We start from the raw sequence: 15272 nt of genomic DNA, 5'->3' as shown, positions 1-15272 counted from the left end.
AGCCCAGCCTTTTGATGACTAATTAAGGGGGGACTGGAAGATGGAGAAAGAAACAAGGGAGGATCTTAGACACCACAGACCTGTAAACTGGGCTGCAGTTATGTTTTATATTTATAACTCATTTTATTAGTGGTAATGAGAACGGTTGACATACAGGATGTAATAATAAGGATAGGTGAATTTCAGCATTAATATTTTATTAGTGCTGTGAACAGCATACATTGGCCTCATTCTAAACTGCACTGCATAGTGATCATTGGGCTTTTTGTACTTTGGAATCAAATATCAGTGAAAACAGAAACAGATTTTTTTAATGTCAGTTTTAGTGAGAGAGTCCTCATTGATTTTTAGGAAAAAGTTCTGGTTTAGCAACTTTTACCCCAAATTCTTTAAGAACATCATAACATTGGCAGAAAGGGATCAAACAATGGACAAAATTTATATGGGTTTCAGGAAAGTGTGAGAAACTATTGTATCAAAAAGCATGGGACAGCAAGAAGAGGATGATCATTTTAATGGCTCTCTAACATTCTATTTTCTAATAGGCTCAGGATTGGGGAGACAGGATGAAAAAAACCTTTCCCTGACTAGAGAGTGAACAGTACACATGCATTACTTGTCTCTTTGTCTTTAACGCAAACAAAAGTTTAAGACATTGGGTGTGGTGGCACTAAACTTAGAGCTCTTTAAGGCAAGATTGGATGTCAACAAAACCAACATCATTCATAACTTTGTCTCAGATGAAATTCATGAATTTAACTACATCACTGAAAGCTGGTTCAATGACAGTGGGGCTCTACTCTGGCAGAGCTTGACCCAGCCCATTACACAGAACACCGTGATCCTAGAGAAACCTGAGGAGGAGAACTGGCAATATTTTCTACATCCAACCCTCAACTGCAGGAAGGACCTCTGGTCATGGACAGAATCATCTGAGAGTGTGCTCCCAATATGCGATTTCCTGAGGCAAAGTCAATGTAGATATCCTTGCAGTGTATATATCACTGTGCAACCTAACTGGCTTCCTCTCGGAATTTATGGAGGTGCTATCAAGCCATGTAGTAGATTCACCATGACTCTTCATCTTGGGAAATACATTAAAGATTATTAGGTGCTCGAATACTACACTATAAGTATGATAGACAGACAGATTTCAGTGTCGACACGGTTCATGCCCCAAACATGACAAACATGGACTTTTTACAGGTACTCTCCCCATCTACACATCTTTACCTCCAACATAAAAGGGGATACAAACTTGATCTCCTCTTCAGTTTGAGAGTTATAACTGGGAGCATAAGAAATACTGTATTACAGTTATATCATTGCCTTCTTCAAGCAAAGATAGGAGCTTTCCCATCTGTCCGGAGGCAGAATAATTTTGCCAGTCTGCTTTTGGAAACTATCAAATTCCACTGGTTTCTAGAACTCCAAGCTAGAAACTAGTAAGCAGCCATAGGTCCAAACCATCAATAGGCCAGTAGGACACTGTAACCCATCTTCTGTCTACAGCTGTTTAGTTGATGGCCCCTAAACATCTCCTCCCCAACATCATTATGCTTCATTGATGTCCTGTAGCATATAAAATGGGAAGGAATAAGTTCTGAACTGCATAGATGAAGAAATAAATCTGAATTGGACTGATAAATTAGTATAATCAAATGCTACTGAAGTAGACTATTGAAATCCTTTTTAGCATTTATCCCGATTTATGAAAAGTCTGAGCCAATAGAATTGGTCTGGATAGTAGGGTGTCTAAGGAATCCAGAATGTCTTCACATAGTTTCAGACTTAAATACTTCTAAGTGTAAACAGTTATGCTACTTTGTAGGAAAGCTCAAGTGACTCCAAAACTATCTCACTCTCTGGGAGCAGAACTGGAGCCAAAGGGGGGAACCATACTACTTTCCCTAACTGAGTTTAGGCCAGTCACACAAGCTGTGGTTCTAAGGATGCTGGGGAAAGCCTGAGTCAGCAGATTCAAAAGGCATCCTTGCTCCTCATGGTTAATCAAAACCAGTAAGGAATTGATAAAGTCTATGTAAAATAGCTTACCTACCAGGAATTCAGAGCATGCAACAGCCCCATGCAAGCAAGAAACCATAACTTGCTGCAACCAGCCTCACCAACTACTGCCCCACCTCTAATCTGTTTTCTTGAGTAAGACCACCAAGAAGGTAGTGTCTAGCCAACTGAAGCAACATCTCAACGCTTATTTTTTCACCTCATTACACCCCTTGTATGTTCTGGGATATCAATCTTTGCCTCATTTTTCCACTTTTCTTACAACCCTCTCCATGCTGCCCCTTATGCATGGAAAAACCCTTCTGAGCTGGTCTGCAAGGCTATTGCCCTCTTCACATGTAAATCCTTTCTAGAGATCTACTTCTGCCATGAAGCCTACAAAAAGTAAGTCACCAGCAATTACAGTTATCTATTTTTATATATAATGAGAACAAACACATCTGCTTCATCATACACTAACATTTTCTGAGGAGCTATGTCATCTACCACGATAAATCTCTGCCCTTCCTTTCTCCACATTTTCTAGACTATTGTTTTGTTATCACCTTCAATCCATCAATGTCTGAAATTCGATTGTAAGTTTAATGGGGCAGGGATCATGTCTTCTCATCTGTACTGTGAGGCACCCAACATGCTACTGGGCACTGTAAAATAATAATAATTGTTTAGACCCCTTCCAGTATGACTTCAGAATGCAGTTTGGCATGGATACAGTGCATTAATTATGCAGATGAACTATGTCTTGAGGGCTCTGGGCAAGGACCAGACTTTCATTCTAGTGCTGCAAGACATACTGGGCTCCTTCAACATTGCTAATTATGATATTGGCTTACTGGCTTAATTCCTTCCTATCAGAGAGATAGCAGAGGCTGTGATGGGCTGTTGTTTCTTCTCACCAAGAGAACATCCTCATTGAATTCCATGGAGCTCTGTCCTATCATTTCTCTCTTGCCACTAATATGTTGATGATATCCAGCTCTATCTGTCTCTCACTCAAAGTGGACAGGTCAGCCCTTCTGCTGTTCTAGAGTGTGAAGGAATAAGGGTTCTGCATAAAAAAAAAGAAGCTGGCTCAAGAAGTGATCTGGTGGGAAGTGAAAATATTTGTAGAAGTAGCAGAAACTGTGACTTTATCCATCATTGAGGAAATCTGCTCTCCATTTGTCTAGGTAGTTTGAAATCTTGGGATCCTAATGGAATCTCCTTCCTTAGAAGTTTTTAAGGTCAGGCTTGACAAAGCCCTGGCTGGGATGATTTAGTTGGGGATTGGTCCTGCTTTGAGCAGGGGGTTGGACTAGATGACCTCCTGAGATCCCTTCCAACCCGGATATTATATGATTCTATGACTCTTCACTAATCACAAATATTTAGATACCAGCAGCCACCCAGAATGTTTACTTTCACCTTCAGCTAGCCAGGAGATTGCACCCTTTCCATTTAGATATGGACCTAGCCAAAATGATTCATGATTTTGTTATTTCAAACCTGGATCAGTCCAATTTGCTTTCCCTTGGTCTGACCCAGATGTCAGTCCCTAAAATACAGATGGTTCAATATACCATCTATCCCATCTGTCAGGTGGAGCAGACTAATGAGAATATATCACACTAATACTCCCAAGTCTACTATAGCTTTCAGTCCAATACTGAACACAGTTCATGATCCTGGTCCTTTAAATTTCTAAGATCTTGAGATTCAAATTATCTTAAAGTCAGCCTCTTCTTTCTTTCCATTTCACCACAGTAGTTGGTTTCAACAGGGATGCGATGACTGAGAGATACCAGGTTCAAACATGAATTGGTTTCTTCTCATGAAGGATTGTTGGTGTTTTTTTTAATTTAGGAAATGATGCTCAGATACCACACTATCTAACATGTGCAGTATCTGAATAATGATGGAAGCCTTAGAAAAGTGAAATATTAATAAAATAATAGTAAAGATGATGCATGAAGAAATCAGTTCAAAACAACTTAGACAGTTTTAGAATTTTGGGTACCTAAGTGGATTGCAGAATTCATTGTAAAGAAGTTCAAGGTGAGGATATTGGGGATAAAGAGTACTAAAGGTCTGATTCTTCTTTCATTTACCCCAATATAAATCACGTGTAACTTCACTGGAGTCAATGGAATTACATCAGCATAAAGCCAGTATAATGAAAGGAGAACCAGGGCCTTGAGGGAATGTCTACACTTCAGCTGGGAGGTGTGATTCCCAGAAGATATAGAGAGACTTGCACTAGCTCAGCTTGAACTAGTGTGCTAAAAATAGCAGTGTGGATGTTGCAGAATGGACAGCAACTTGGACTATCTGCCCAACGTCAAACCCAGGGGGCTGGGCAGGCTTGGACTCATGCGGCTAGCCCAAGTTGCCACCAGTGTCACAATATTCACACAGCTATTTTTAGCTCACTAGCTCAAGCTGAGCAAGCATAAGTCTGTGTATTTATGCTGGGAAACACACAAAGGTTTTGTCCACACTGCCCTGCAACTTGGACTATCGGGATTTGAATAGCCACAGATGCCAAAGTGCTGCACAGTAACTCTCCTGCGAGGACACTGCGGGCATGAACTAAAAGGTCATGTTTGAAGTGGACTACATTAATATGAATTAGGAACCTTTTAGTTCATGCCTGAAATGGCCACACAGGGGAGTTACAGCACAGTACTTTGGTCCACACTACTATTCACAGCCCCGTAGTCCAAGCTGTGCGTAGGCAGTGCAGATACGGCCTAAGAGACTCTATCTGAATGAGAGAATATAACTCAGAATCCATAACAGGAAACACACCAGAAAGTGATAAAGGATAATAGACAAAAACCCTCACAAATCTTCTGCACCATATTTGGCAACAGTGAAAGGGACACATTGGCCTTGGGGTACCTAACAGAATATATATTGGCAGAAGTTATTCTGGCACTGTGTAAAACTTTACAGTGAGACTAGAGTTGAAATAGCATGTGTGATTCAGACCAGTGTATCATAGGAAGGATGACGTAATGAAAGGAACCAGTTGAGAGGGCTCAAAGTAATTATGTGTTTGGGAATTAGGAGGTATGTAAAAAGATGCAAATGTTTGGCTTACTAAGCCTGAGGGAAAAAAAGAGGCAAGAGGATCAGATAAAGTGGCATAAGATTCTGAAAAGAAAGGAATGGGTTGATGCTATAAATTGTTTGATATAGTAACTGGTTCAAAACCAGTCATGAAAATAAAGAGGAAGAGGGTGTCAATATTTAAAATAGTCAGGCAGAATTTCTTTGTATAAAATATGGTTCCTAGGTCAACTGATGAAACCTGGGGAAAGGGAAAATGTTCTTCCCACTACATGGCTTAAATTCATGGCTCCACTGAAGTCAATGGAGGTTTTGCCATTGACTTCAATAGGATTAGAATTCCACTCTATATTTCTACTCTGCTTTAGAGATCTTAGACTTCTATCATGAAGTAATATCTTTATGAAGTTGGCATTCTTTTTCCCTTTATGGAGTGTTTAATCTTTGGACACATGAAGCCCGTTTCTTCCATATCTAACATAACCACTGAAACAGTTCAGTCAGTCAGAGAGGGCCCCAAAGCTTTAGAGTGCAAACCCTTTAAAGCTGACTGATGATGAACTTTCTGAGCACACACAGTGATTCTCCTTATACCATTTCAGAAAGCTCAGTTTTGCCACTGACTTCAGGTAAGAAGTCCTGAGCACCCCTGGAGTTCACATGAAATAGATTTTCAAGTACTATCACATTTTCTGGGTCTAACTTGTTCATATAACTTCATTGATAGTAACCTTTCATTTAGCTTCATTGTTTCTTTATGATTGTAAAACATAACTTCTAAAATTAGAATAGGGTGACAAAAGATGTAGAACCACTCAATGTTATGAAATTAATAGTAATACAATTTGAGCGTGTAAGCTTATGTAGTGCCTTTCATACAGAAGTATCCCAAGGCACTTTAAAATAAAAACTCAATAAGAAGTGAAAAAGTGCTCTGTCAGATGGGATAAACCAGGGGAAAGGGTAAATTAATTAAGCTTGGATTTAAACCAGTCAACACACCATTGTGAACGTTGGTCAGAACAGAGACAGGTTCCAAATATCTGTTTCTAAAACCCAGTAAATTAAATGATATTTTCAATCTTGATTTCCTGGGGGGATTTGCAATGGTTCTTTTATAATTTCATAGGTAAGAGTAACAAGACTAAAATGTATGCACTACATTTTCAAAAAACAGTCTATGCCTCCCTCATTATATATAATTTTTGCATACACAATTTTTTGTGCTCAAATGGTTTTGTTATCTGATTTGTACATACACACGGTAATCTGACTAGACACCAACTATCTCATTTGCATGTGCTAATATTGGGTTTTGTTGTCCCAAAATTCCAAGTATAATGAGGTTGGATTAAACCCTTGAATATTTATCACTATATTTCAAACAGGTGTATGTTTCTTCATGTTCTGGCAGAAAGAGTAATATGTGACATGGAAGTTGCTAAGATAGTATGTGTTTCACAGAGAACACCAAAATTGCTTGGGAAAACCTAGTAAACTAGTAATACATAAATTACAGCTTCCCTGGTGTTGAAGAAACTTACACATCTTCTATTTTTCAAACATATTTCTCTTATGAACACATGGACCATCCTCATTTTTGGATGACTGCCTCTTCAGATTAACGCATCCTTCTGGTGCATAAATTAGGGATGCACAGAGGGAAAAGGAGACATTCTAAATCTCAGGAAACATGAAGCAGTACAGACGAATGTGGTAGAGTTGAGTGAATAATTCACAATAAATAATTATCTGATAAATTAGCCTTTCTTTCTGTTCACAGAATATCTGAAAACAGCTTAGGAGTTCCTGATATTTACTCATCATTCAAGTTTATTCTACAAACATTTGTTTTTTATTCTATGGATCAATTGCAAACAACTTGCTGTAAGTATTCTCTACTTAGCATTCAAAAGTTGAGCTATTTTGCTTAGTTGTGATTGGCCAGATAAGTCATGTGGTAGTTTCTGTTTTCTGGTTGGATGAGAACACAAGCAGTTATTTTCTACATGTCAATAAAACTCACTAGTTCACATGCCTGTTGAAGAGGTTTGATCTTGGTCATATTGAATTCATTAAAAAACTCCAGTGAATACTGTGGAAGACATTTTGCAGTATTTACCCACCTGCTGTTGTGTGCTCCTTTTGTCATAATTGCTGACAAAGCCCTAAGAAACTAATGTGATCTCCTGACAATATTTTTCATGATGGAACCTTTGCATATATATCAATCTTGCTACTTGCTTCTATCTGAAGTTCTAAAGTTCTATTCTGAATATTTAACCTGAACTGATTGCGCTTTTCTTCTGGGGAAGTTACTCTTCAAGAACTTGTAGTTATTCCATAGCTCGTTCTGAGAGAGATTTGTGAACAGTTAATGGAAACTCCACTACACATTTCTTAAAATATGTATGAATTTCAGAAAATAAACATTAAACAGACAGTTTATTTCACTATCCTCAGGTATTATGGTTAAATGTATAATTCAGATGTTAATCATTTAACAAATTATTGAGGATCAGAAAGATCCCTGTCAAATTTATGTTTTTGACCAGATTGTCATGGTGTATGGAAATATGGAAAAGATCAGCCTTATTTTGTATTAGTTCAATAAAATACAAAACTTCAGCAGGTAACTGATGGCAAATAAACAAATTATGCATGTTCAGCTGACAACAATTTACAAAGCCTGGCTATTTTGCAAAAGTTATTAACTAAACCTATAAAGGTAACAACATTTCATAGAATGCTCAGTATAAGGATCCTGAGGATTAACTGGGCACTTAATAGGTTCTGGGTGCTAAAGTCAAGGGAGGCATATGCACAGAATACAACTCAGGAGCATGCCCAATTTGTATTACTTTTTAATTGTGATGAGAGAGGGTTTATTGATAACCCTTCATTTTTACTTTTGGTTCACTTAAATAGGGAATCTTCATCAAGCACTCTTTGTAGGGTAATTAATATATCACTACATGAATGCATCATTTACTGCATTCCTTATTTTATCCAATATGCTACATATAAGGAATGATCCATCAGTATAATCAGATAATGAAGCTAGAAAATGTAAACTATGTGAGTTCTTACCTTAGCTCCTGAGCTATAGAGTCCACTTGTACTGTTAATAAAAGCAGAGAGAATGAATGAATGAGTTTACATTTCCAGTCCTGTGCTTTCTGCAACCTTGCACCTGTCCCTCTGTGATGACAGAGGAGTGGCTATCAAAACACAGGTGATTCTTTATTTCATGCTAACTGCAGGATTGTAACTATTACTGGAAAATGTTGACCAAATGTGTAATTCCCAGGGTTAATTTAGATAAACCCCGCACAAGATAAAGCTGATAATCTTCAGCACAGCAAAGCAACAAGGCACTTTTTTTATTACTGGGAGAACGATGAGAAATCTTTGTTTTTCTCAGTGGTACTTTGATTTGGGAATGAAGAAAGCTGGTGTTTACAAATACCTGCCCACACAAGGGTACGCAGCATATTGACAGAGCCAACAGGTGGTTCTAACGATTACTCATGTTGCACAGCTAGTATCAGTTGTTCCACTTCTGGGAAAATGCACTTGTTCTATTAAGCCTGTGTGTGTGTGTGTGTGTGTGTGTGTGTGTGTGTGTGTGTGTGTGTGTGTGAGTGTACACTGAATAGAATATGTTAAATGAGACCCAGTCAATCAGATGATAGTTTCCAGCAGTCTTGGACAGCGAGAAAAGCCACACTAGGACATTGAGAGGTGCTGCAATAATTTCATTACTTTGTGGCAATAGCTCTGTTTAGGGTCTGATCCTAGCCCCACTGAAGTTTACGGGAATTTTGCCGTTAATTTCAATGGGAACAGTATTGGGTCCTGTTTTAAAAGTTTTACATCAAGAATTAAGGGAAATTTTTCAAGCCATAGTCCTCTTTATTTCTGGGCAAAGGCTGGCATTGTTTTTAACACATCTCTGCCAATGCATCTCAGTCCTGACCTGCCATCACAGTCCTGGGCTGAGATCCTGGTTCCATTGAAATCAATGGGAAGAGTCCCTTTGATTTCAGTTTCACTGCCTGTCTTCTCATCAGCAGAGACCACCAATTTGCAGTGGTTTGGTGATGTGCCGCTAGGGGATTAAAAACCCGCACTAACCTCACTTTCACTTTTGGTCTCAGCCACAACTTGATCTTGGAGTTATAAAATTAATGCATTTATCCCCTGTGCCAGGTAGACTCATAGTAACCCAGGACTACTGAGCCTTGACAATACATCAAAGTACTTAATGGCCTCTTTGTCACAAGTCCTGAGCACACAGAATCTCCACTGAAATCGTAGAGAGGTGCAGGTGCTCAGCACCTCTGAAAATCAGGCCATAGGCTTTATAAGCACAATTTGCTTAGATGGCAGGCAAAATTTTATGTTTATTTGTGCATATGTTCACTTTCTTCTCACCATCAAGGATCAGAAAAAGCATTAGGAATTAAAATGCGTAGTTGTATTGCTCGTCAATCATGTTTTCCTGGTGTTTAGATCATAAAGGGCCTGTTTACTTTGCAATATTGCATTCCCATCTGCTCCTTACCAAAAGAGAAGGGATAGCAGTAAGTATAACTTTTTAATCATAACTTTGCAGAATTAAATATAAAAATCAACTTAAAAAAAGCCCAGTACATTCAGAGAGAATAGACAAACACTATCCTTTGATTAAAACTAAGTTTACTTCTGTGCCCTCATACAGGTCATTTATAGTCAATTGATGGCAATGAACAAACTGTTCTTTTACCCGGTTGATAAAGTTTAGCATATTATTCGCAAGACGTCATTCAACTTCAGGCAACTCTGCTTCCTTTACTAAACCTTAATTTGCATGATGAAAGGCATTTCTTTACAAAGTAAACTATATCCTTAATGTGCTTTCATAAATATTTGTATTAAAATAACATACCTTAGAAAAATATTTCCTCTTTCCTTTAAACCACAGCTAATAACATTTTGCCTCTTAATGCCAGCAGTCTGTGTCCCGGCTTGATTAAAAAAGCTGCCCTAAGGAAGCCATATACACTCTGACTACACATTAGGGGCTGTACACAGGAACTATCATATTTCATGGTGTGATGGATACAGGGTCATCAAACGTGCTTTCTAACTCACCCTTGGTTCCTTTTGAGCGTGTTCGCAGCTTTTTATCTTCACCATCTGCATCCATCTGTAACATTAACACAACATCTTTAGTTCCTTTTTGCCACTGAGAAAGAAAATCTTCAGAATGTGTTATAAAGTTTCCAGTGCCCAGACAGTAATGGAAAGGAGAATAACCATGCCTTGATAATGCTGTCACAAAGACAAAAACTCATCTCTGAATATCTGATAAATAATCCAGAGGAGATATCTGTAATGATGAAATTTGTTCACTCAAGCAACTAGTAAGAGTTACTCTTTAAGATTTGATGCCAATACCTACAGGTGTTTATTGCAGATGTAAGATTAGACACTGTGAAATGCTATTCTTGCTGCTTTCAGGGGTTGCTACAACAGAATTTGAAATTTAAATCTTTACTGGAGGATGGGAACTAGAGAGTATCAGCAGCACCTGCAAATACCTAGCGCTAATGTTGTAAGTTGACATTTCTGAGTGTCTTCACCAGAACTATTTCTTGAGCTATCAAAGGCAAGATATATACTGTGAACTGTTAAAATGAAACAATCAGCAAAATGTTTTTAAAACACCTCTCTAAAGCAATATTAGAAACATCATCACTATGTGGTATTCTATATTTTTCATTCTATCTGCAGTAATAATAACATCGTAAATAGATTTTTACCCAAAAGAATCGCTGATTTTACACACACATGCATGCAAACATACACACAAAGAAATACTTTGCCAATGAAATGAACTACATCTTGGGTACCAAATGGGCCAAGGAGGCAATGCACAGATTTGGATGGACAACCTAGAGCTTAGGATTCTTATTTGATATTGAATCAGGGCTAGGTTTCAGGTTTTGATTTCACATCACTTAAATATTGTGAGCTGCTGTCCTAACATTTCTGACTGAAATAATAGAAACCTTGTAAGACCAGCTGTTCTCTTGACATTTTTGGCTACATACAAACCAGAATCAGAAATATGCACCTTTTGGTCTTGGATCTAACCCAGAGCCAAAATTGTACGGACAGATTTTCAATCCAGGGATTTTATTACAACCCCCTGAAATTCTAAAAGAGATGAAGATTTGATGTTTTGGTGTGGAGAGTCACAGTGACATACAGCGGATTGCACAACAGTGTAATTTTCACCAAGGATAATGAGGGCAATCTTTAATCTTTCCAAAAATATCATCAAACATTTAGGGTATGATCTTTCAAGAGGGGGCTTGGTGTAGACGACTATGCAAAAGAGCAGGCACTCCTAAATTTTTATTCTATCTCTGTTAGTGACTCACTGTTTGTCCTTTAGCAAGTCACAGAATCTCTGTGTGACTCAGTTTTCCCGTCTGTAAAATGGGGATAATAAAACTCACTGTGGAAGAATCCACTATTCTGCTGATTAATTTGTTAGGCTCAAATGCAGATCCCAGCACCTGGTTCTGGTATCTGAACCAGAGAGTAGGGAGATGTGTAGGAAGAGTTATGTTCCCATAGGCCAGGACACAGCAGCAGTGCCATTCCATGGAGACCACTTAATCTCCAATAGTTGAAGTAGCCTATGCATGGGCATTTGTGCACCACTAGCTACAAAAAGTGGCAAGATAAAAATCCATGTAGCAGTGGATTCCCTGGCTCTTCCTTCCCTGCTGTCTCACTGTGCACTGTTGTGCAGGGGGCTTCATGCAGGAGGGAGGGAGGGGATGCTCAAAACAGCACTGATTTTTGCTGCATACAGGCCCTCAGAGGCATTGAAGAAAGGGCTTACCATTTTCACAATGCTCTGAAGATGTAAAGATGCTTTAATATTAAGTTCCTGGAAAACAGACAATGGAGACATTGTCAAGGTCTTCTCTGAGAGACCCATAGGCAACAGGACTGAATTTATCTAACTTAGAAGGAGAACGGGCTGAGTCAACTCTTTTAAAGGTGAAAACACTTTCCTAACCTTGCCCTTTTCTAACTCATTCTTACAGATGACTACACATGGTATGTGCCATATGACCTCGTACTTCTTTACAGGAGAGAACACAGTAAAGAACTTGAGCAGATATTTGAAAATATTAGATAAATACTTGAACAGTGCTGTTGCTTCTACCTGTGCTTGGGAAATCTGAAACTAAAATGTATAGTGATCAAATATGCAGCAGTAAAACCAAAAATATTACATTTCATATGATTGTATTTACAGACCATACTTGTTAGGAGTAGGGATTAAAATGTTTTGGGGTTTTTATTTAGGAGTGGCTGAAGGCTCTCAGTAGTTGTTACAATTCTCAAAACCTGAAAATGAGTGGGTTGCAATGTGACTGCAATGGTAATGGGAAACATGGCTCTGTTCGCTGATGCTGAGTTGTGATTGAAGGCACTGACCTGCCATAGACTTATAATAGGGGAGCAGGTGTGGCAATGATGGACTTTAATTTCCTTTAATAAACCTTTTATGTGCCACACTTTTACTGCCATTCTACACTCTCCAAGGTCCTGCACATAATAGGTTCATTACTTTTGATTACTGTAGTCTATTGAGACAAACAACTCCAGAACACACTATATATTATGTTCAGTTAAACCAATATAGACTATTTATCCATTGTGCATTATTTCACCTGCAACTCTACAGACAAAATTAACAACAGCTCCTGTAAGCTAAAACTATTAAAACCACTGGTACTCCTTTGTCATCATTTCATAATAAATACCAGACCAATCACTATGCTGCTCTTTTAATTATGAAAAAAAAAGGTGTACCTCTGCTTCTACTGAACAATAGTTACTTGGTTCGAAATAGCATTTTCACAATGATGAATATTTAAAAACCACTCAATGAGTGAAAACCAACAATAAAATCAACGTTGGTGATTTTTTTCTATTGCTTTTCTTTCTTTAAAATCATTTAAATTTCTGACAGATGTTTAAACAGTTTAAGATTAAAATGGTTAGGCCTGTTTAGGATAGTGCACATTGCATTCAAAAATCATCATCATCTTACGAGTGTCTCTGTTGCATGCAAAGTGGTTCAACTCGCCAAAGTCCCTCGTGTTAAAGTAAAAATTACACTAAAATAAATATGGATAAAGCTGTGAAAATAATTAATATTTTGCAGCTACCTTCTTTCTCGAGCTGAAAATTTCCAGGTGATGTCCCAGTGAAGATGTTTATTGTTTTTTGATAGTTTTTTTCCCCAGAGATCATTTGAAATTGGCAAAGGCAAAAATAAAAAGTTCATTGTTTCTTACTTTCATGTCTTCTGTTTTTAAGTGGAAGAGCACTCAGCAGATACTTAACCATTCCAGCCTTTTAATCAGCTATGGCAAAAAATATGAAACAATGTTCTAAATGCGAACGTCTGCCCAATAGCTTTAGAGCCAACCTTTTCCTCTGCAAGCAGTTTTGAGACATATCTTGCTATTGCTACATATACTAACGGCCTGTTTCTTTACTGTGCTGAAACCAATGGGAGTTGAGAGTGGTCAGCTCAGAAGGCACTCATGGCCATTAGAGCCAAATGGCCAAAACAGCCAAAGAAAAATTTTATATACAAAATTATATACCTGGCCTTTATGTTTTAAGGCCAAGGTTCTTGTTTTGACCTTAACTAAACTGTTTTCCTCAAAGTTTGTTACAGATTACTAATTTCACTAATGCTTTTTGTACTCAACATGCAAAAACAACAACAAAAATCTATTTGGGTTTTTTTTGCAGCTTATTGGTTGGGACATGAAGTTATTTGGGACCAGTAAATATGCTCCCAGAAAACTGACCGGGGTTACTGACCAGGACATCTGAACGCTAAAGGGAATTCATTTTTACGAACAGACAATTGCACAGAGTCAAGAATCTCTGACTTTATTAATGCAGTAGCAGCATTTGCCCTTACTATTCAGATTGTTTCCGTGTTCCTGGTTATAGCAGCCAAATCCTACTCACCTTACTCACACAAGTGTCAGAGAATCAGATTACTTGTGAGTCGATCTTGTGAGTACTTGTATGAGTGAGGCAACAAGGATTTCACCTCCTGGGGAGAGCTAGCACAAGGTCTATGCACCACTTAAGTCCTATTTTAATTTCTGCTCACGGATGAATTTCACTGAGAGAGCTTGAGACTCCTAGAGTGGCAGGCTGCAACCTTTCATCAGATTATATTTAATAAAATCGGAAAGAAAAGGAAGGAAACCATCCCCAGTTTTAGCTGTAGTCCAAATAAATAGAAGATTCCAAGACATCTTTTAACTAAAAATACCTCTGACTTTGAAAAGCAAACTTGCCAAACAACTTGTCCAGAGCAAGTTTTCATTGATTGTGATATGTTTGAAAGAAATAGCAGCCCTAGGATTAACTATTCGCATACACATTTTCAGTGTATATTTCAATATACATTCCAATTCTCATATACATACACATGCAAACAGAGCTAAAAGATTTATTATTACTTATTCAAGATGTTTGATAAATATGCTTTCATACAACAGACCACTAGGATCCATTGGCACAATCATTTTCCTATTAAAAAAAGTCCCTCTGAATACTTTTAAGAGAATCTCTCTCTCTCCATTTTTTGATTTACAATGGTGACAAGAACTAATTCCATTCCTGTCATGATATTTTAAAATGGGACTATTATTTTTAGGCAATCATGCAGTGTTATCTCTAATGAACTTACTAGCAGGTGGGCTCCAAGTATTCTCATGAAAAGTCAACCATTACAAAGTCAGACTCTGCAAAGCACTGTGACCAGTAGCATATGTGTGCAGTACTGTGCCCCATGATGATCTAACAAGTGTGAAAATTACTCATCCTTCCACAATAAATAATAAACTGTGACAACTCTGTCTTGTCAGTGCTCTTTGCGCTGAGGTTGTGTGTTTCTTTCTTTTTTCTTTAATAGAAACTACCTTTTAAAACATACAAACAAACAGGAAATTATTATGGCAATTAAAAAAAATAAAACAAAACCAAAAGCCACCAAACCAAACAACAAGAAAATCCCAAGGGAAAACTCAAGTAGGTTGAAGAGTGAGCACCAGCCTTTGACTATCTTTTGGTTTTTTAGGTTTGTGTCA

At 38.0% G+C, this 15272-nt stretch overlaps 1 protein-coding gene across 10 annotated transcripts in view; it reads right to left on the bottom strand.

The window, feature by feature from the left end:
- ST18 (ST18 C2H2C-type zinc finger transcription factor) overlaps window positions 1-15272 on the bottom strand; it is a 120075-nt gene that overhangs the window by 74828 nt on the left and 29975 nt on the right. For 9 of the 10 annotated variants that reach the window (XR_012157219.2, XM_073331199.2, XM_073331197.2 and 6 more), the window contains 2 exons: window positions 10213-10267; window positions 8167-8197 (listed from right to left, as the gene is read on the bottom strand). Coding sequence is in view for 8 of the 10 variants with exons in the window: in XM_073331199.2 (XP_073187300.1) it covers window positions 8167-8197; window positions 10213-10267 (86 nt within the window). In the remaining 2 variants the exon portion in view is untranslated. Of the gene's footprint in view, window positions 1-8166; window positions 8198-10212; window positions 10268-15272 lie in introns of those variants that run through there. The other variant, XM_073331198.2, reaches the window with a different exon arrangement.

The sequence above is a fragment of the Lepidochelys kempii genome, chromosome 2 (genome assembly GCF_965140285.1).
Source record: "Lepidochelys kempii isolate rLepKem1 chromosome 2, rLepKem1.hap1, whole genome shotgun sequence".
NCBI lineage: Eukaryota > Metazoa > Chordata > Testudines > Cheloniidae > Lepidochelys > Lepidochelys kempii.
The sequence above is the reverse complement of the archived record's forward strand: the minus strand, read 5'-3'. Positions and strand labels throughout refer to the sequence as shown.